Consider the following 21,477-nt stretch of genomic DNA (forward strand, 5'->3'; position numbering starts at 1 on the left):
CTATACACTGATACAAAAGTACATACCACTACTTTCCAAATGCATAGTAACTATTTGGGAGGGAACAAAGTGCAAGCTAATTTCTACCTGACATAAAAGACTGGCTGGGTTTTCGAATAACTTTCAACTCCGTTCAAAATAAAGCTCTGAACCTTAATTGAATTTCCAAGAAATTTTTGTGACAAGATGAATAGTGTGTCAAGTGTAAGTTGGGAATAATTTTTTTAAAAGTACAAACTGGCAAATGGCAAAGGAAAAGTAGAAGACGCGGGAAAAATGGAATCAGAACCTCAACACAACACAGGGAAAAAGGGGAAATATTCTGAATAAGAAACAGGCTGAAGAAAGATGGAATAGAAGTAACAAGGGGCTAAACACAAGAGAGATGCACCAAGTTACTTACCTGTATGTGTTGTGGAGAGGTCCAGGCATAAGTATCCCAGCTGATCGACTAAGTTGTGGCATAGAGGGATCATGGTACACGGAAAGATCTGTGTATCCTTTGTAGTGGCTGTAGTTACTGACAGGTACTGAAAAGATAAAAAAGAAAAATATATATTATGCATAGAGGTTTGAAGGGTCAGTGTTTATATCCCAACCAGACCCTTCCAAAATTATAGATTTACAAAATATATATTTTCCTCCTCTGATCTTACAATTGTAAAAACTTGCATATAAGGTTTCAAAAGTTACTCTGGTTCTAAAAAAAAAATAGTTTTACAACAACAATTATATTCTAGTAAATTTACAACAACTTACTTGGAGATGAGAGTAAAAGGTTCAGGTAAACTGATTTTTGTAATTTTACATGAGCACAAGAAATTCTAAAAAACGTTAACATTTTCATTAAATAAGGAACAACCCTTATTTAACGCAGACTTGATATGCCATAGCCGGCTAGTGCTAATGAGGCAGAAGGTGTTTTTTTATTATCCCCAATCCATAGCATTTGCAAATTATTAAAAATTAGTAATCCAATTCTCAATCATTAAGATTATGTCACATGAAAGTGTGCTTTCCCCAGAAAAACTTAAAAATTCATAAAAAATATTTACTGACTAGAGCACAGAGTGACATACATGGCTTGTATGTGGAAGGCCCAACTAAAACTAGTATTCTATCACATACAATAACTATGACAATACATAAAAAATTTACAAATAGCCAAAATTCATATAAAACATTAACATTCATACAATAAACAAGAGCTGAAAACCTTCACAAACAGAGAAATCCCCAAAAACTAAACAGCATAAAGCACTTGAAAACCCTTTACCATACTACACTTTCAAAGTAACATTGGCATCTTAACTAAGGAGGGAATTCCTACATAATATCCAACTATTCTTAACATCAACTTAACCAACTTATAATTGACTCATTCGCAGTAAGTTTGACGTCAGAAAATCAGCTTGTATTAGTGCTAATAATACATGGAGAGTATTTCAAATGAAGTGCCTTTGCCATAATGAACATACATCACTGGTTGGCATAACTTGAGTAATGTAAGTCATAAAATGTGATGTAAAATACCAAGACTTCTGAGACTGTTTACACTAAAGGCTGAGCTCCAGTAGAAGTATACCACTATTATATGACTCAAGTTATGCCAACCAGTGATGTATGTTCATTATGGCAAAGACAATTCATTTGAAATACTCTCCATGTATTATTAGCACTATTACAAGCTGATTTTCTGACCTCTAATTTAGGATGTCCTTAAGGTGTTCAAGTTAAAAAAATTACAATGCATCCACTTTTTGTATGAACAAATTACTTCCTTTTTTTATGAACAAATTGCTTTGCAAGTCTCAACAATCATCCTCACCTTCCTGGGAGGGTCCTTCCAAAACATGACTATTGGATATCTCAGGTTGCGAAGAATACAGCATTGTGGCCCGAACGTTGACAGGGTTTACTCCAGGGCCGTATTTTTGAACCAACGCTGTCTCATAATCTGGTGCTGGTCTATACTGAGGTAGTAGAGTTCTGAAAGGGAAGATATATTTGTGTTAATATCTCATTTAGTAAAATATAACATTTTCTAGAATAACTTCAATATTACGGCTATTCAAAATACTATCTTTTTACACCTACCTCAATCTGCTGGTACGATGTGAATAAATCATTGATTACTATTGTTATAATTTAGTTTAATGGGACCACCAAGTCATAATTACATACTCTCACCCTTCAATCATCTATTATCTTTAAGGCTCTTCAAACACCTAAATTACATTTAATCTGTTCTTTACCATGTGGATATCAAATTAAGCCATATCATATTCTTATCAGACAATGAACTGGTAAGCTGTTGATAAGACTGGGTTGAGAAATTTACGCTTAAATGTCAAGCACTGAGGTAGCTATACAAATCAGCACCTTGGTAAGTTATTGATGATCCTTCCTAAGACAGAGCACACGTCTAATGTCTGTACGAAGGAAGGGACTTTGTATTAATTTTATCAAGAAACTAGTACAAAAATTATCAGAAGTTTGAATGTAAGATGATACTTAATCTGAGGTTAACTTTGTTAGGAAAATGAACAACCTTATATAAATTTTAATTAATTCTGTTATTACTAAGTATTTTGCATATTGGTACTGTATGATAGTTTGCAATATATATATAAAAATTTAGCTTTCGCAGTCAGAACCACTACTAAAATAATATGATGGGTATTACTGGTTACCCAAATACTGTACTGGAATATAGTGGGGTGTTAGATTATGTGTAGATATTAGTCTATTGTAATACTAAAACAAATATTCATTAGAGAATTTGTCTTCTATGTTCTATGTGTTATTTACCTAAGTATTCCTGTTTCAAGTTATCAGGAGTGGCTAAAACTTTACTTCTGTTACCCATTCTTCATTTCAAGGTGTTAAATGCAAGTGTTGAGATGGAAAACAGAATTATTCTTAATTCTAAACTTTAAAACTTTAAAACATGGGATTATAACCAGCTTAATTTATGTTTGTAGTCAGGTTGACACTGATTGCATCTGTACTGAACATGCAGACTTTTATTTGCAGTTTTCCCTAAAAAAAAAAAGTATAATGACTATTTACAAAACATTTACATAGTTGTACATTTTACTGTGTAACTAACCTAGGTGGATATACATACATAGAAAGGAATTGAATGTATGTAGATTATGGGATCCGTAGGGGTCTTAGTACCAACCACCCATGTAGGTCAAGGGTTACCTTGTCATGAAATCTCTTTTTGAAGATAACCAATTTAACTAAGGCACAAAACTACATCGTAACACATCTAAAAAGATGAGCTACACGTCATCCAATTAACCAACTATCTTACTTTCTTGTTGTTATTAACCTACTATACTTCAATACTATACTAGCAGATTAATGTTAATATAAATATATTTTCCTTATTTAACTGGTAAACTATACAACAGAAACAGATTAAATTATGAAAGCCTCCATATTCACAAAAGAAATGGCAAATGATTCAAGTTGCAAATATTTGATCTTTCATGCTGTTAGCCATATCCGATTTACAACATAATCATCATACTTTTCAGGTAAGTTTTACACTAACACAATAAAACCTATCAGAAGTTTTACAATAACCTATCTAAAATGATTACTGACAAATGAAGCATACAGGTCCATATGTAATAAAAAAAAAAAATGATTAAATAAAATTTGAAAAGGTCATTAAAAAAATCAATTCAACTAAACTACAGGGCAAGATTTGATTATTACCTGCGAAAGCTGCCCCTTGTTGAAGGAAGACTTAAGTTAGAGGAGTATAGAGCCACCTGCTGCCCTGGTGCATCATGTTGCTGTGACTGTTGTTGTTGTTGCTGTTGACCTTGTTGTTGTGCTTGGGAAGACTGTTGCTGCTGTGGCTGTGACTGCTGCTGCAGAGCTGAAGGTTGAGTATGGGAGGCTAATACAACCTGGAAATATAATAAAGGAGTTTTTTAAGAGGTGTGACAATGGCAACCAGCTTCTCTGGAAGAGGTTTATGCATATTCACATACAAAAACATTATAGTTTATATATATAATTTAATAATTATAAATATATTAAATATACATTCAGTAATATACATTAAATAATTCACTGTGCTTCTTCAAATAACCTTCTGAAGTTTGTACTGTGCACAAATAATTTTTTAGTTAAAATTATAAGAAAGCCTCAGCAAAGATTTCAAAGTTTCAAAGGTAAGATCTGTTGCATTTCTGTGTCCTTGCTGGAGATGTAATTTCTTCCGCAGTGTTCCACTTTTCTAGAAGCAACCCTTCTTGCACAGTCCCACCTGTAACATATGCCAGCACAAGTCTGATGACAGTGTGCTCATTGCAAGAACAGGAGAATGTTCCAAGGAAGGAAGGACAAGTGTTCTGATAACAAATTTCCTGCTTTATATTCCTCAGTCTCATGGTTGGTCTCTGGGACTTTGACTTTTCTACTTTAGATTAAAGATCACCAGCAATGTACCACTTGCCTTGCTCAACCTTCCCTCCTTAAATGACACCTTACCAACTCACTCAGGACCTGGGCTGTCTGCTCTGCATGATGAATGGATTGCTCCCTCAACAATGGCACTCCAGTACCTATCAATTTAGCTGCTTTGCTTCAACACCTGTTATGTCTGATTTACATATTCTGATGTCCTTATTCCAGGTCACTTCTTCTTCAGTGCCACAGAACTTATGTTGAACTTAGCTTTTCCCAGCTGCAGAAGAATACTTCTACTTTGATGTCAGCTCATCTTTGCCAGATTACTATTTTATCTCTGTATGACTTTCAATCTGAAGGTCCTCCTGCTATACTTAATATTGCTTTATCCTTGTGGTGCTGCATGCTGAGCTAACCCCTTCACCGTGCCTGCTGCACCATGGTTGCTTCTTTAATGCCACCTCCTGCTGTTATACCTGTTGCATTGATGGGTTGCTTTACAGCTGCTACTGTTTCTTCGATTCTCACTGGACATCCTGCTTACTTTATACTGATGTTTTCAACCATATTTCAACATTCCAATAACTCCAGCACCTTCCCTTTCTCATGATACCTTCACCGGTTTTCCCTGTTCTAATGATATCATTCAACATCTCCAGACTCTCAGGCTAATACTGCTTTAACTTTCTGAGATTTTACTGAACTTCCACAATCCTTCACACCTTTATTCATGTTCATTTAAAATTACCATTCCAAAAACATTGTTAAAGTTGTAGTAGAGTCCTGAGTTATACTTCTTAACACATAAATTGGGAATTCAATACCTAAGAAAACTTGATACTGTTTCCTGAGAAAAATTGAAACGGTTTCTCAAATTCAACATTATTCACAAAAAAAAAAAAAAAACTTAAAAGATATTATTTCTATATTGTCAACTTACTGGATTCTGCGAATGATGAATGGAGTTCAGGGAGTATGCAGATTGTGACAATAATCCATAAGAAGGGTCACTTATCATCTGACAACTAGATGACTCGAGTGCATTACCCAAATGGCCGCTCGGTTCTGATGCCTGTCAAGTAGGGAAATATGATGTTTCAACTATGCAGGTAAATATAATAACAGATTCATCCAATTTCACACAGAAATAACCTAACACCATACCAGTTAGTTAGTTATAAATTTGTTTAACCAGACCTCTGAACTCTTTTAGGTTCTTCTCAGTACACATTAGCATTTATGAATGAGAAAAAAAAATAACAACAGAAGGTTAAGAATTACTTTTACTGAAAATCTAGCAACAACAGACTTCAGACTCTTGCTAAGATAATGCTAACAAAACACTACAACTCAAACACATTTACCTTTGTATATACCTATCTGTTTGTTATATTTGGTTACCAATAAAAATTTTCATTTAAATTAAAATTGAAAATATAAAAAAAAAAAAAGTGAAGCTAATGCTGGCAAAGAACTGTAAACTTCCAAAAAAAGCTGTGTGAACCTCTCACTCAGAACATAACTTTTTAAAAACAAAGGTGAATTTTTCATACAAACCAATTACCGTACTTATAACTACCCTTATCTTGGAGTCACAAAATCCCCTGCATTTCAAGTTAAAAGAGAAAACAATACAATAGTTAGCTAATGCCATCCAATGTGCCAACAGATCCCCGGGTCTCCAGTGACTAACTGTCTTACTCTTCATGGCTAAACACAACTTCTGAACAATTAGCTGTAACTTACAAACAGGGCTGGGAGAAAGGAATTCTGCACTGTTCACCACACATAGGATAAGTAAGGTATCATGGGAACATGAGCAGGATTACTGCTAACTAACATTTTTCCTTTAAGTAAGCATGATGTGTGGGACTTTGGGGTAATTATAAGTAATTAGTTTGTGTCAAAACAACTAATTCTTTCATGTAATGACAAAAACAATAACAACAAACCTGTTGTATATATGAGATTTCAAATTGTGGAAGCGTAGTTGAGTACGAGGCCATGGGTCCCTGGTCAGCTGAACTTCGAAGTGTCAAATCTCCTAATCCAGCACGACTGTCCATCTAAAGGAAACAATGTTGCTTTAGACTACCATATAAAGAAGGTAATTATTTGCTTTGCAATCAAATGCTTGCTACCACCATACAAATATTGTCTTTCATATCCAATAAACTTTGAAGTAATGAGAATAGGGCCTAGTATAATCTCATCACCAGTTATGAAAAATCATAATCCTAGCTCACAAAAAACCTATACAGTATCTCTAATGCCCCTAAACAACATAGGTTTACAATTTACGTTAAAAAGTAAAATAAAAATATGCAAAAGACCACATTCCATCAAAGTAAAATAATCAGGTCACAATAAACATACCATATCATGAGATGCACTGCGATGCTGAGAATGATGAAGTTGTGCAGTCATGACTGAGCTCTGAAGGTCTGGTATGGCCAAAGACCTTGTCTCTGGCCCACTTCCTCCCTCCAGTACCTCTTGGTTCCTCTTGTAAAAGGTATGCTGTTACAGGAGACACAAAATGCATCTTATAGTGTATAATTCAAAACCACACAAGAGGTATGCTGTTACAGGAAATAAATACATCTTAAAACAGATAATTCAAAGAACAGATAATTTTCCTTGACAAAACAAAATAATGCTCTCTATCTTATAAGTACAATAACTATTTCTTAACACAGTATTTACATGCAAACATCTACTACCTTTCAATAACACTTGCTACATAATTCAACAAACAAAATAGCACATATCTATCGCTTAATCACATATTTTAATTTGACAAAGAATGCCATGAATAGGAAGGCAAACTAAAGAAATAAAAAAAAAAGAAAATAAGTTGAGGTAGTGGTAAAGAGGCAGTGTTGTATTAAAAAGATGAATAATAAATATATGCTGTATACAGAAGCTTACATCTGCTGTAAGGTTTCATGTTACAGACACTACCCTACACACGAATGAGTTACGTTCCTAATGGCTGATTGAATTGTTCATAAGTTGGTCTTCATGTATGTAAGTACACCACGATGTAAAGTCAATACAGTATTGTACATTTTTTCATCCTAAAACACAATACAGTAGTGTACATTGTGCACACAGTACTGTATTTGATTAATACAAAATGACAATAATTACGACAACCATCAAAACCCTTACCTGCTTGACACACATCTTCCATACATATTTCGCAGCATCCGGCTCGTCAAAACTAAAATGTACAGTTTCGTCGGTTCGTTGGCATTCTATGCCAAAAGTCCGTTTATTATTCACAAGATTAGTGATATCATTCCATCTGAAAATAATATAATGCTTTAACTAAAACATACATAAGAAATGCAGCAAGCTTACATATGAAATTCCACAGTAGCTCAAACACTATAAATCAAATGAGAGGCCATTTCAACCTTCTAGCGCATGACTTCTTATCAGTGCCATTACAGATTAAAATATGAACTAACCTATAAAAAAACTGTGTATGTCCCGATGCTGGTTTTACAACAATACCCATAAGAGAGGTTCCAAGGTAAACTTCGCTGCCCCGGTCATCCTGAAAGGTTAAAGGCATTGAAATAAAACACAGTATATCAGTTACATAAAAAACTGCAGAGTAAAACAGTCTTGTTGAGTATTTGGAGATACAAGAAAGGTCTTATTGCAAATAGGCTTAATTCACAAATGGACACTCTAAAGACAATAGCAGGAGCTATCGTAAGCTACAAGCAGTATTGTGTAAACTGTTCACACATAAAAATGTGGATATAAAATAAGCATAAAATAGGAACACAAATTTCACCAAATAAATCTTTTCCTACTTCTGTCTACAGGAGCATGACTGGTCACTGATTTTCATCAATAATAATAATAATAATAATAATAATAATAATAATAATAACAATAATAATAATACGCTTCCCACAACCATTACTTCCTACTCACCCTAGCCATGAATGTTTCCTGTCCATAGCCATCTAACCGCTGAGCTTCTAAAATATAGTAAGTTTCCGCTAGGGCCTGGGCTAGACTTTGGAGTGAAGAATACTGCCACACCACAGCCTCCAACAGTGCTGCCACCTCATTCTCACTCACCACCTGCTGCTCATATTTAAGAGGTAATACATTATGAATAAAATATGTACGACATGGATTCAATGAGTAAAATTGCAAAACAGAATGGAAAGCATATAAAAAAAGCAGCACTCTAAAGGGACAACACAGAAATATACCAACAATTCAATTAATGAAAAAACAGCAGGTACTGTAGTCACATGTTCTGACAGAATAACAGAATTTAACAGAGAGATGACACAGGAAAAGAAAAATCAATTCAGGAAAAGAAAAATCAATTCGCTAATGCAAATACTAAAAATGGAAATTTTATGAAAATTGTAGATAGAAGATACAAAGATACAAGAAAGGTAGGTAGGTTAATTTCAAAGCTGGTAATTCATAAAAAATCAAAAGGGATTCAAAAATATAAAGGTAACACAGAATAAAGTGTTAAAATCTATCACAAAATGTTACCCAATGCAATCAGAATTTCCTTGGCTTTTCACAGACAGATAAGAATATGAGAGGACAGAAGAAAAGGCTAACAATAAATATCCATGTATATTCATTTTATTACAAACTTCAAATGTTTTCTAACGCAGCCCCATTCTACATCCTGCTTAACGGCTTCTTGAAGGAATGCATGGGGATAATAAAGCCCATATATGAATACAATAACACCTTGAACAGTGAGTACACTGGTGCACTGAGAGAGAGAGAGAGAGAGAGAGAGAGAGAGAGAGAGAGAGAGAGAGAGAGAGAGAGAGAGAGAGAGAGAGAGAGAGAGAGAGAATCTTAAATGGAAATAAATACAGAACTTGCCTTTGGAAACAGCATGAAATCTTTCAGGTATTCTGCAGTGTGACGATCTGGCTGGTGGTCTCCAAACTCAGCTGAAACAATTTAAATAAATTTTATTCTTAGTCTGCCTCTACCACAAAGAAATATAAGAAAGAAAATAAAACATCATGAGCAACATGCAAATAGCTGGAACCCTAGAAGCTCGCTCACTTCTTAAGGTTTAGGCAGCTTATTTTGATACTGATGTTTTAGGAAATATGATTTACATTTTTTCACCCCTCAACTGTTCCACACATAAATAACCCTGATGAATCAGAAATTAATATTTAGTTGCCTATAAACGTTTTATACCTCATGGTATGCGACACTGACATTTTTTACCTTTACCGATGACAATTTGAATAAAAAGAGAGCTAATGCAAAATTAGGTATAAGTATTTTCAACTTTTAATGCAATGCTACTTACGATAAACACATGCTATTGGAGTAGTACAATAAAGTAATTTAAAACCATCTAAAAGATTAACAATACAGAAAATTTTGTCACATAAACCCATCATTTTATGTTCAGAAGCTTTGGCACCTTCTTAAAAGAAAAAAACGAAATGGAAGAAAAAGTAAATGGTAGTCACCCATTGGTACAGAACTGCATGCGTATATGTGAATCTCAGATTTTCTGGCAGCCACAAAACTCATATTGTCTAATCAATGAGCTTTGAAAAACTAGATGGGCTGGAAAGCAGGACCTTGCAGTATGCATAACTATTTTGTATGAGAAAATTAATTTTATTTTAAAAACATTATTTGTTTGACATATAACCAGTTACATCCATGGAATCCTTTGACCAAAAGATGTGTTTGTTGCCCCCCTGAGTCCACTCTTAACAATTATCTGTCAAAAACTCTTTAGAACTGTTCCATGTTCACATCTGAAGCCATGCAAGTCACAAAAGGTGATAAGAAAGATTGTCCACTGCCTGCTAAATGAACTTCACTACCTTTAGATGGGCACTGCAACTAAATGCACCATCAAATCATCTTCTAGAAATATCTCAACCTCCAGTCTGTAAGGAACAACAGCTGCAAAAATTATGTGTTTATTCTTGTTCTTCACAGTGCTATTCCCGGCCAAAGGTTCACTAGTGTCTGCAATTGTTTCTATCCACGTGTTGGCATTGAGAAGCTCCAAGGACAGGAAAGAATCTTCTGCATCTGTCAGATCAGTCTCAGCTCAGTTCCAGACTTGATTCATTGGATTCTGCTATCAAGCATGACTGAAGATCAACATATTAAATGCAAGATACTTAATATGGTGGTCTCACCTTGCTTAACTAAGGGGATTCAGTAATCTCATCATACCTGGTGGCATCCATAACAATGACATTAAATCCTTATCGTAACTGGCCTTCTGGCTAAAATATTCACCCTCTTTTGTCATCTATCTATGAACCATAGAGAGCAGTCTGCCCAAACTTACAGGCACCTCTCCAAACTCACACTAGTGGAAGAAATTTACATATCCCTAACCAAAAGGTGAAGACATTAAAGAGTAAATACAGCAAAATCAATTAGCAAAACTAAACTGGCTGAGAACTACCATCAGCAATTTTTTTTATAAATAAGAAGTACAGCACAGCATACTGCTGAAATACCAACAAGTCAACTAGAAAAGGAAGAAATCACCAAGAAAAGAAAAAATAATTAAAAAAGATTCTGTCTCCATAACACCATGAGTTTCATACAGTACAATACTTCACAAACAAAGAAAAAAATGTAATAAACTAATATTCAGCAACAGATGGAATTTGAGAAATGCATGTACAGCTATAATGGACTAATGTGATTACTTGGTATTCACTTACACCCTCAAGCAAAGGTCTACTATCTCCTTCAAATAAGAAATTTCAAGTTTTATTCACAAAAACCCCAAAATAAATAAATCAGTACAATAAAACTCATACCTTGTAAGCTATACGAAGCAAGAAGGACTGCCTGTTCATGATTACATCGAAGTTTCCCTTCTAAAACATCCTGCTTCACTTGCAAAAAGTAATGTGATCTGGAGAGAATTAAAACCAATTTTAATACAACTTGTTTCATACATACAAGCCTTAAATTTGTAATAATGCTTTTATAGCTGGTTCAATAGAAAGACTGAGAAGCCAGTCACTTCCCTAAAACATGGAAACCCTCTTTCTTGGCTGCCCCATTCCTTACTTCTTAATGACACCCCTGAAAGATTAATTCCTTTTTATTCTGCACCAAGTGAACATGAATAACCATTCACGTCCTACCTGGTTTTACTCTTCACTACTTTCTTTCCCCTTTCTCTGACAGTTATCATAAATTTCATTTAACACAACGGTGCATTTCCTCAAAGCTTTCATCAAGAGCTACCAATTGGCATGAAGAAAAATTATTGTAACTTTGTTATTCTAATACTGTAACTGTACATCCGACAACGTGCCATACCGGGCAAACTGACCTATAAAGAAATAAGAAAGCTGGTTACCTTGTGACATCATCCTGTAACAAGGACACATCATGTATGTAATAAAGAACAGCTAAGGCCAAAGCAGGAGACTGAGCATATTTATCCAACTGCTTCTTGAGCGGTCGATCCAGCTCCACCCATCTCACCTTAGGGTACGGCTTTTTGCTCATGTAACGAAGCCCAAAAAACTCAGGCTGAAACAGAAAGTAGGGATTTCATTCAATATAAAGATGTCACTCCCTTATAAAATCTCAAAACTTTGTAAGAAACTTAAAAAAATTTATATTTTAACAAATCTCACCAATAAATCATGGAAAGAATCAAGGAACTGCAATATTATACAAAGCAAAATAATGCACAAAATTTGTTTACCTGGTGTAGAGAAAGACGTTGGCACACATTGTGAAGGCAATCTTGCCCTGTTGAGTCAGCAGAAAGGGTACACTCCAGTGTGGTCTTGTCCAGCAATTCCACACTGATGACCAGGACATTCCGGGATACCACATTGTACTGCCGGGTCTTTTTTAAACGAAGCTTGAAAGGCATCTTAACCTGGAAAAAAGCATGGAACTTAAACTAGAACTGCCACCCACAAATGTAATGTAAAAATGTATCCGGTACCCTTCAGTTTTTATTCATCTAACAATTCCATTACTATGCTTTCCAAATAGAAATATTAATCCTATGTCGGGTTTGCATGGGGGGGAAAAAGGGGTAGCCTATCTGAAAAACATAATAATGTTGTAGAAATGCAGATCTAAAAAGAGGTAGAATATTTCTGTCAACCTGGAGACAAATGAATATGAACCAGGTACTGAGAGGCCAGTGAGAAACATAGCAATAGTCTAGATGAAACAATTAAAATATCCCATAACTATACAGCAGTACTCTAAACTTATGATGTGTGCACAAGTTCTGTGTTATCCTGTGCTGTAAAAACATGAGCACTAACAAATAAAATGGTGGATATTTTGAAAAGATACTATGATTTGTGGCCACTAAGTAGGTGTGGAATGAGGTAGAGTTCAGCACCTGGAAATATAGCATGAGATGGTTTGGGCATGGGATGAAAAGGGAAGAGGAATAGTTAATCAGAACAGTAGTAATTATGGAAGTAGGACAAAGACTTGTATAAAAGACTACAAAATCATAGAAAAGGGCACAGATGAAGACCTAAACTATACAGGAAGTGAGACAGAAAGTGAGCAGGTTAGAAGTGGAGAGAATTTTATTTCACATCTAACCTGATAGTGCAAAAATGACATAAAAGGGATGATACTAATTCTATTTTTCTACCAAGAGCAGACAGGGAAAATCTCTCTAATAACAAAAACTATAATCATGTAAAGATGAGAACAAGAAACCGTATGGCACCCAGAGCTTATTAATGGGAAAGAAATTCTATTAATACCTCTATAACAAAATGTAAAGACTAACATTCTGTAAATACCATACTGTATCATTTGATATACACGGTCTGATGTTTAAATATACAAAAATCCACTTTAGAGGCAGAGAATTTTTTATCAAAAGGGTTGACTGGAATAATCAAAACCATACACTAGGTTTTTGAAATTAACAAAACGGAAAGCTTGTGCGATAAAGTTTTTCACAAGCATTTCCATGCACAGCCATCTTAATAACATGGTGATTACTATGTTACCAAGCTAAAGACAACAAATAATACAACAAGGACAAGTGCACATTTGACTACAAAACTGATTACACTTAATAGCAATGTTCAAGCTAGTAAGCAAAGCATTCACAAAATATTTCTATGAAAACCTACACCACACCACTCTCACTGGGAAAGCTCCTGTGAATATTTTAACAAAACACAGTACATTCTATGAATAAAATTTTAATGATTTTTTAAACCTTTAAACCTTAATATCCCACAAGTCAAGGACAAATTAAATCTCAATAAGCCTTCAATAACTGAAGTAAGAATCAACAATGTGTGAGATCTAACCCAACCCACCTGTAAAATACCCTCATCCTTGAATTGTCCCAAGAAGAGGGGGGCTGGAAAGAGGGCAGTGTCTGTCGAATCAGAGATGTGAAGGGGATACTATTTAAAGTGAGCTTTACAAAGTGCACTTAAACAATGTAACTGTTCTTTGCAAAGTCTATTAGCTCCAAAGTTTCATTAATATTCCGTTTTCCCTTTACAAGTTTCCTACTTGACTGTCAACTTTTAAACTTTAACCTCCTGAAATTATAACCAAGTGGACATGGAAGCCTAATGTTTTTTAATCATATCCTCCATTAGTGATAAACATTTCTGCCTTGTTCTTATGGATGTGGTAATCTAGGTTTCACCAGACTAAATAAGTTTCATCCAGCTTACAGGCAATGCTTGTAATGTGTGCCCAAATTTTTGAAGACCACTTTTGTCAATGGCATATTATTATTCCTAATTTAACACTGGTTTTTCCATTTCATTTTTGTTGTATATCTGTGACTTATGATGGAATAAATTTAAAATTATGATTCAGTAGTCTGAGACTTAAGGAAACTGGTTTTACTGTACTACTTTACTGCCTCAACTGAGGAATCAACAACTACCAATAAAGTATGGCTGGAAATACTGGAAAATTCATATTCATATATTGTTGTCAGGCAGTTCTGATTTCCAATTCCTGAATATGGTTGCTAACACTGCCATTAATTTTAAAACCAATGAACATTCAACTGTGAATTTCAGAGCTGGTCTGAAGTAACCCTAGATTTCTGTATATGGCGACAACTATCACTAGATTTAGGTGAGGTACGTAGAACCTACCTTAACTAGAATCCCATTGTAAAGGGTGAAAATGCCCAAGATGCGTAACTAACCAGCACCATAGTTATTTTGTTAAGGAGAGGTGATAAAAGCAAAGAATAATCTTCGTGATAACAGCAAAAATAAAGCAATGCAATACAACGTGATTATTACCATTATTACCAATCACAAAAAAAAGTAAGAAGAGTATATCTAACCAGTAACAAGTTCATCATTATTATTTGTAGGGATATATGACAGGCAGGACAACTGACTGACTAGCCCAACATTAACCATCACTTTGCTACTGAGCAGCTGCTTAAAACAATTATGGTTCGGGTAAATAAAGAGGGGATTTGTGCTTCGATATTAGCAGCCAATTAAGTAATGAATGGAAGCATTACACAAACAGCAGTAAGCTGGCTTAAAAACAAACATTGTGCTAAAACTGCCCTACATGTTACAGAAGCAAGACGGAGGACAACAGTTAGTTACACTCACACGTCAATACTATCAACAACGGTAAGACCAGTGAACCACACCATCATGTAACGCTGGCATACAGGAGGTGCATTGTGTAGACTCCTAAATACATCTGGTAGAGACCTCACGTGCTAGGGGATGCCATCCTGAAAGACAGACAAACTATAATTAGAAAATCTAATGGTAAATCATTTATAAGGAAAACATTAATATTTACAACCAGCTTAACAATTCTGAATTCCTACTGAATTTGTGAAGGTGTATCTAGCACCTAAGTATCTAACACTTAACAAATCTCCTGGAGATGCCTGTCACCACAAGGTCCAAGTTGTAAGGTTTGTGCCATGCACAAAAATTTATTTGTATTCCCCCTACTGTACCACAACCCAGACTTAAATGGAACAGTTTTGTCAGCCTTCTCACTGCCATGGGTATGGTATAGGATGATGACAGAAAGGCGCTCTTTATGCGTGTTGATGATTTCAATGCCCATAATGGGGAATTTCCCCTACAGATTGCCATGGTGTATGAGCTTTTAACTAGAGTACAATAATTATGAATCTGGCTGTAAGCATATTTTAAATGAGGCCACAAACACATCTGGGAAATGCTTTGAATTAGTAATCACTGCTTTCCCTGGTATCATAACCTGGAGTGCGATAATTCCACTGGGGATTTCTTTAATGATTAAAACTGAACAAGATGTCCCTGATGTATCCTACTCATTTAAAATATGTACTTAAATTCAAGCAAACCAGAATGAAATTCCCTCTCAGGGAAGCTGAATGGGCTGGGAAGGCTCAGAGCCCTCAACTGAGAAAGAAGGTTGAACTCATAATCAGGGTTTTGAGGACTATGCTTTACCAGACCTAGATGCCGGAAGTGTAGCCATCCCCAATGGTTTGACAATGGTTCTCTCTGAAGCTTTGGACAAATTAAACAAGACAACATAGTAGATTAAGCTGTCTCACCAACTGATCTGCCTTTTCTCCACACCACCCAGACCTTCCTTTTCAAGAAGCACAATGAACCAAACACCAATCCATAAACATAACTTGGCTATAAACTGTCTTTCTTCTGGTATGCAAAGAAAGACAGAGCCTTTTCTTCCAACACCAAAAATTTTCTAATATTCGCCATCTTTGTCAGAAGACATATATATCAGTGAGTGAATCTGACCAACAAGTTTAACCAAAGGTTAAGCCACAAGGCTGCCTGGATCAACTTCATTGCTTCTCCTCAGAATCACTCCAAAAGGTTATTTGTCAGTCCACAAACTGACAAGTCACCATGACAGGAAGGAGTCTTGCTGTCCTCTGGCATGCAGAATCTAATCTGACATTTCAAAGAGTTTAATCAAGGGCTCTCTATGATACAATATCAGGCATGGCACCTTAAGTTGGGTTAGGATTATATGCCAGGGGTTATCATTATGGATTACAATGTACAGTTAATGGCAATTTCTTTTCAATTCCCTCTACCTCTAAACAATTAGCCTAGATGAATTTCTTCTTGTGTATTTTCATGCCTTTTTAATAATTTTCACATTGATTATTGCCTGGAAATTCAGTTTCTTAATTCAGGTTGGGGTACTTCATCCTAACTCCAAAACTATTCGGCCCTGGTCGTTTCGGCCGCAACATCCAAAACAACGTAAGATGTCATGTTCATGGTATTTACCATTATGTTTATGGTATTTACTATCATTATCTTATGTTTTACGTACATCCCCAAGGGGCTGGTACTAAACACAGCGCCCATTTTGCACGTAAACGCGCTTACAGCCTAAATGATTTATGGGCAAAACGACCCAAACCCAAGCTATTGACCTACGTAAAAGACGAAATAATATTGTTTGATAAACTTGAAAATAACCATGCAAAACCATAACTCAACACTGTCATCTATGCTGGTGGTAGCTAAAAGTAAATATTTTTAACAATAGCCTAATGCTGGGTCTGGGTAACTAAAATATGAAATGGAATTGAATATAAATGGGACAAAGTCTGCAGGAAATGTCAAAGCAACACTGACCTACTCTCAGAAGTAAGATAGGCAGTCTCGAAACACTGAAATACATCATGTACTGTATTATAGATGCCGGTCATGGTCGTTTCGGCCGTAAGTCACTATAGGCTGTAACATCCAAAACAATGTATGACATTGTTTATGGTATTTACCATTATGTTTAAGGTATTTACCATTATTATTTCATGTTTTACGTACATCCCAAGGGGCTGGTACTAAACACGGCGCCCATTTTGCACGTAAACGTGCCTACGGCCGAAACGACCCAAATGCATAGATTCTGGGTAAGCCATTACGCCAACTAGGCTACACTTTGGTTGTAATTGCAACTAGTCAACAAAACACCTTTTGATGGCTAATTTATCTGGGCCTAGTAATTGCAACTAGCCTAGGGCTCTTCAATAAGACCATTTTTCATGAAAGACTACTTAGGCCTAAGCTGGTTTGGATAATTCTACACACCTGTCATTCGGCTATGTAAGATCTCACAGTGAGAATGCCCATGGGGGGAGTGTGCGAAGCCCCCTTACTAAGCCTAGGCTTGAAGCTCTACAATAAGTTAGGTTAGGATGAATCGCCGTTGAAATAGGCCTAATGTGATTAATTCTTGCGCACTTTTACACTAGTTTGAATCTGGAAATTAATTAAAGGGATAACTAATGTGAATTTCAATTTTTATATTCACTTATTCATTATTGAAAATGTCAGTTGAGCCATAAGCTATCTTTACTTGCCTTACAAATTCATCTCGAAACAGACCTAACCAAAACAGGAAATACAACCTAAATAGGATAAACCCTAGGCCTAGTCTAACTACCCTATACCTTTAAATTTGTGTTGATTTTCAATCCTTTTAAACCTACAAAAGTGCCTAAGCCAAATTATATATCCATTCTTGAACGGCCTAACCTACGTTAGGCCAAGCTAGAATAAACATAACCTATCCCACCTTCTCGTGTTCGGTCTCAGTTTAGGTTTAGGTCTATATTCTTTTAAAACAAACCGCATTAGCCTATGCCTATCCAACATTAACAGTTAAAACCCAGGCCTAAAATCTTACTCAAAATCATACGCCTCGTAAAGTAAACAAAAGCCAAACGGTCAACTGCAACTCCAGACGAGACAGGGGGAAACAAAACCGATGGCGAGCAGGTGTTTTCAGGACAAACGATCGCCACAATTTCATTCCAGGTGCAAAAGAACACCTGTCGTAACCGTCATCCAGGGGCTTGCATGACACATGCATGTGCAAAGGCCTAAAAAAAAAAAAGAAGATTTTAGGCCTAGGGTACGTTGGTCCTGACATAGGCCACGGTCGGGGTCACTCACGAAGTCCCACACACACAGGGGATTGGTGGAAAAATTCGCACAAAAAATATATATAAAATTCTTCCAACACTTTTTTTTTTTTTTACCTCGTTGGTATTTGAAGAGGTACCAGAGGTTTTCACTGACTGGGCCACTTATTAACGTGCAGTCTATTTAATCCATTACTCGTCGACGGAACTGTGAAAAGTTTGTGAATAGTGTGACAGGGGAACTTTAGGAAAGTCTCGTAAGACGTCTACATTCCACAAGGTTTGAGCAACAACTAAGCACTACATTCCACGATTCTTTACTCCTGCCCCCTCCCCCCCAATCCGGGAAGCCCCGCCCCCAATACCCAAGAGCCTCCCCCACCCCCTGTGCTGCGTCATTCACCTTTCTCGCGGCTCTTTCCTATATCAAACTCATAACCAAGTGCTGTTTTACTGTCTCTTCTGTATTTTAACATACAAACAAAGAATCTTCCTTTTCAAATCAACCTCACCTTCATCGAGCTTTTTAAGCAACAACCCAAATCAACTCGTGACGCAAGGGAAGATGAATGAATGTATCCCCACATTTAAGGGTATTTTATTTCATTGATGAAGAATTTCAGCCTTATGAAGAAATTCCATTCATTCAACAAACTATATCAGTTCATACGAAAAGCTGAAATAAACGGGGAATGCATAATCCACAGAGTTTACCCGCATTTTCATAACTTTCGCAAGATAAGTTGCATATTTCTCTCGACGAGACTTTATTGCACTCGGCCGGAAGTTTGGGGTCGTCTCCCATGATGCTTCACGATTCGCTGACGCTGTGGCGCGCAAATTGAAGTCGTCAATTGGGTGGATCTTGGTCACTGTCAACTTTTACAAATTGTTTTAGAGGAGACGTTGATGCGTCAGATTCATGAAGGGTAAAACAACGAAGCAGAATTTTGTTCTGTTTATCTTCCTAAGGGAGCGGGGACCTACTTTTCCACCAATATGGGCCACTCTGACCACTTCTGGACAGGAAACAACAGCTGTGAAGTGAGTAAATTTAATCAAAATAACATGTTTATTTCGGGAAACACCACGCCACATCTGTTGTTGTATACGTTACGGATAAATTCCTGCTGATTTATTAATAGAAGACTCGCGTCTGTACATTTCAGATAAAGGAAAAAAATAACATCCAAGACAGCTTGTTATATTGAATATATATAGGCCTACTAATGCATTTATGTACTGAGGTAAAGAAATTGATGTTAAGATGCTGCTACACTTTCAGTTCTGGTCAACGCTCACTGAGAAAGCAGAAATAGGTGTAAAAGGATTCTCTCTCTCTCTCTCTCTCTCTCTTAAGGAATAGAAATTTCGGGCGTCTGTGAATCCAAACTGCTAGTATAACTGTCTCGGTATTTAAAATCCATCCTAGAGAGCACTAAGAATGTTGGACTAATTATTGTCAATACAAATTTATGTTGGATTTTTAAAAAATCGGTTTGTCTATTCATTGCGTAATTCTGAGGACACATTATTATTATTATTATTATTATTATTATTATTATTATTATTATTATTATTATTATTTAACGAAAGCGATGTAGAATTAAAGTTTTCGCGGAAACTATGCAAGTTAAACAGAAGAGATAAATGAATAAGCGCAGCTGATGACAGTTGTATCGTGACTGACACTTGACTGATATAATACTGGTACAATCTACAGTAAATGCAAATGATCAACATTAAATGCAAATGATCAACTACATCCATCATCATTATACTACGTCAGAATGACGGCAAACTTCCTTCTTATCCAACAAGTACAGCGCAATTTTCACCGCGTAAAATGATGATTGCGCAAAACGAAAGTCAAGATAATGTAGTGACGTCATTTCTCCCATTCTGGCATAGAAGGTGTGAAATATTCATGGGAAAGGCGATGCTTTATAATGATATTTATGAGTGATTTAGTATATTATTATAATTATTATTTTTTACCCTTGGTGGTAACTACTTTCTCTCCAGCATCGTAGAACTAAAAAACTGTTAACCTTTAAAAAATGCATTTTAATCTAAGTCCTTGCATAAAAGTTGTGGTTCACACGATTCTACAAACCAGACAAGTGAGTTCCTTAACCTGTTGCTCGCGAGCACTGCTGTGATTTCTTTTGTTTTGTTCTCTCTCTCTCTCTCTCTCTATCTCTCCATGGTCTAGCAGTACTCTTTCACAGTGGAAAATCTTTATAGGTCTAGTCTTGAAAAGATGGTGCTCGCGAGCGCTACCATGATTCTCTCTCTCTCTCTCTCTCTGATCTAGCAGTGCTCATTCATAGTGACAACTGTTGGTAGGTCTATTTTTGAAAAGATAGTGCTCTCAATCTAAGACTATTTTTCATTTATCGAGCAGAACTGGCTGATTATGAGTGCAATAATTAAACACATATGCTAGTGTTCCATTGTGTTAGTATTGGTCATTATTTTCTGTATTTTTCCTGATTACAGTTGAGCAATGTGCGCAAATTGTAATCTTGTCTGAAGTACCATAAAACAGCCATTGATGATTTTTTTTTTCTGGGCAATCTTCACTCGAACTTCATCATTCGAATTTTTATGGTTACTACTTGAATTTAAGGGAATAATTAGCCTTGAAAATATATCCTTACTTTTTAAGTAATTTTCTTTAAAATACACCCCTCGACTATGCAGAATAATTTGTTATTTGAGTAAATTTGTTAAATATGGTACAATACAAAAAACAATGGGCCAACCCTTTCATTCTTTTCCATGTTAAGCATTTTAGTTTTCTGTAAAAGAAAACTATTGTGACGGCTTTGTCTGTCCATCCGCACTTTTTCTGTCCGCCCTCCGATCTTAAAAACTACCGAGGCTAGACGGATGCAAACTGGTATGTTGATCATCTACCCTCCAATCATCAAACATATCAAATTCCAGCCCTCTGGCCTGAGTAGTTCTTATTTTATTTACGGTTAAAGTTAACCATAATCGTACTTCTGGCACCGGTATAGGTACCAACAACACAGGCCACTACCGGACCGTGGCTGAGTTTCATGGGCCGCGGCTAAGAGTTTCATGGGTCGTGGCTGAGGCCA

At 36.0% G+C, this 21,477-nt stretch overlaps 1 protein-coding gene across 4 annotated transcripts in view; it reads right to left on the reverse strand.

Annotated features, from left to right (window-relative positions):
• Positions 1-18,698, reverse strand: part of Pez (protein tyrosine phosphatase non-receptor pez) — a 43,249-nt gene extending 24,551 nt beyond the window's left edge. The window contains exons 1-15 of one of the 4 annotated variants that reach the window (XM_067127061.1): positions 18,485-18,698; positions 15,101-15,187; positions 12,167-12,346; positions 11,813-11,988; positions 11,262-11,359; positions 9,322-9,392; positions 8,389-8,544; positions 7,911-7,999; positions 7,609-7,744; positions 6,811-6,954; positions 6,387-6,500; positions 5,375-5,506; positions 3,733-3,929; positions 1,829-1,989; positions 404-530 (exon numbers count right to left, since the gene is read on the reverse strand). In XM_067127061.1, the coding sequence (XP_066983162.1) occupies positions 404-530; positions 1,829-1,989; positions 3,733-3,929; positions 5,375-5,506; positions 6,387-6,500; positions 6,811-6,954; positions 7,609-7,744; positions 7,911-7,999; positions 8,389-8,544; positions 9,322-9,392; positions 11,262-11,359; positions 11,813-11,988; positions 12,167-12,346; positions 15,101-15,106 (1,787 nt within the window). In that variant the 5' untranslated portion in view covers positions 15,107-15,187; positions 18,485-18,698. Of the gene's footprint in view, positions 1-403; positions 531-1,828; positions 1,990-3,732; positions 3,930-5,374; positions 5,507-6,386; positions 6,501-6,810; positions 6,955-7,608; positions 7,745-7,910; positions 8,000-8,388; positions 8,545-9,321; positions 9,393-11,261; positions 11,360-11,812; positions 11,989-12,166; positions 12,347-15,059; positions 15,188-18,129; positions 18,273-18,484 lie in introns of those variants that run through there. The other 3 variants (XM_067127064.1, XM_067127063.1, XM_067127065.1) reach the window with 3 other exon arrangements.
• Between the last annotated feature and the right edge of the window lie 2,779 nt (positions 18,699-21,477).

The sequence above is a fragment of the Macrobrachium rosenbergii genome, chromosome 25, assembly GCF_040412425.1.
Source record: "Macrobrachium rosenbergii isolate ZJJX-2024 chromosome 25, ASM4041242v1, whole genome shotgun sequence".
NCBI classification, from domain to species: domain Eukaryota; kingdom Metazoa; phylum Arthropoda; class Malacostraca; order Decapoda; family Palaemonidae; genus Macrobrachium; species Macrobrachium rosenbergii.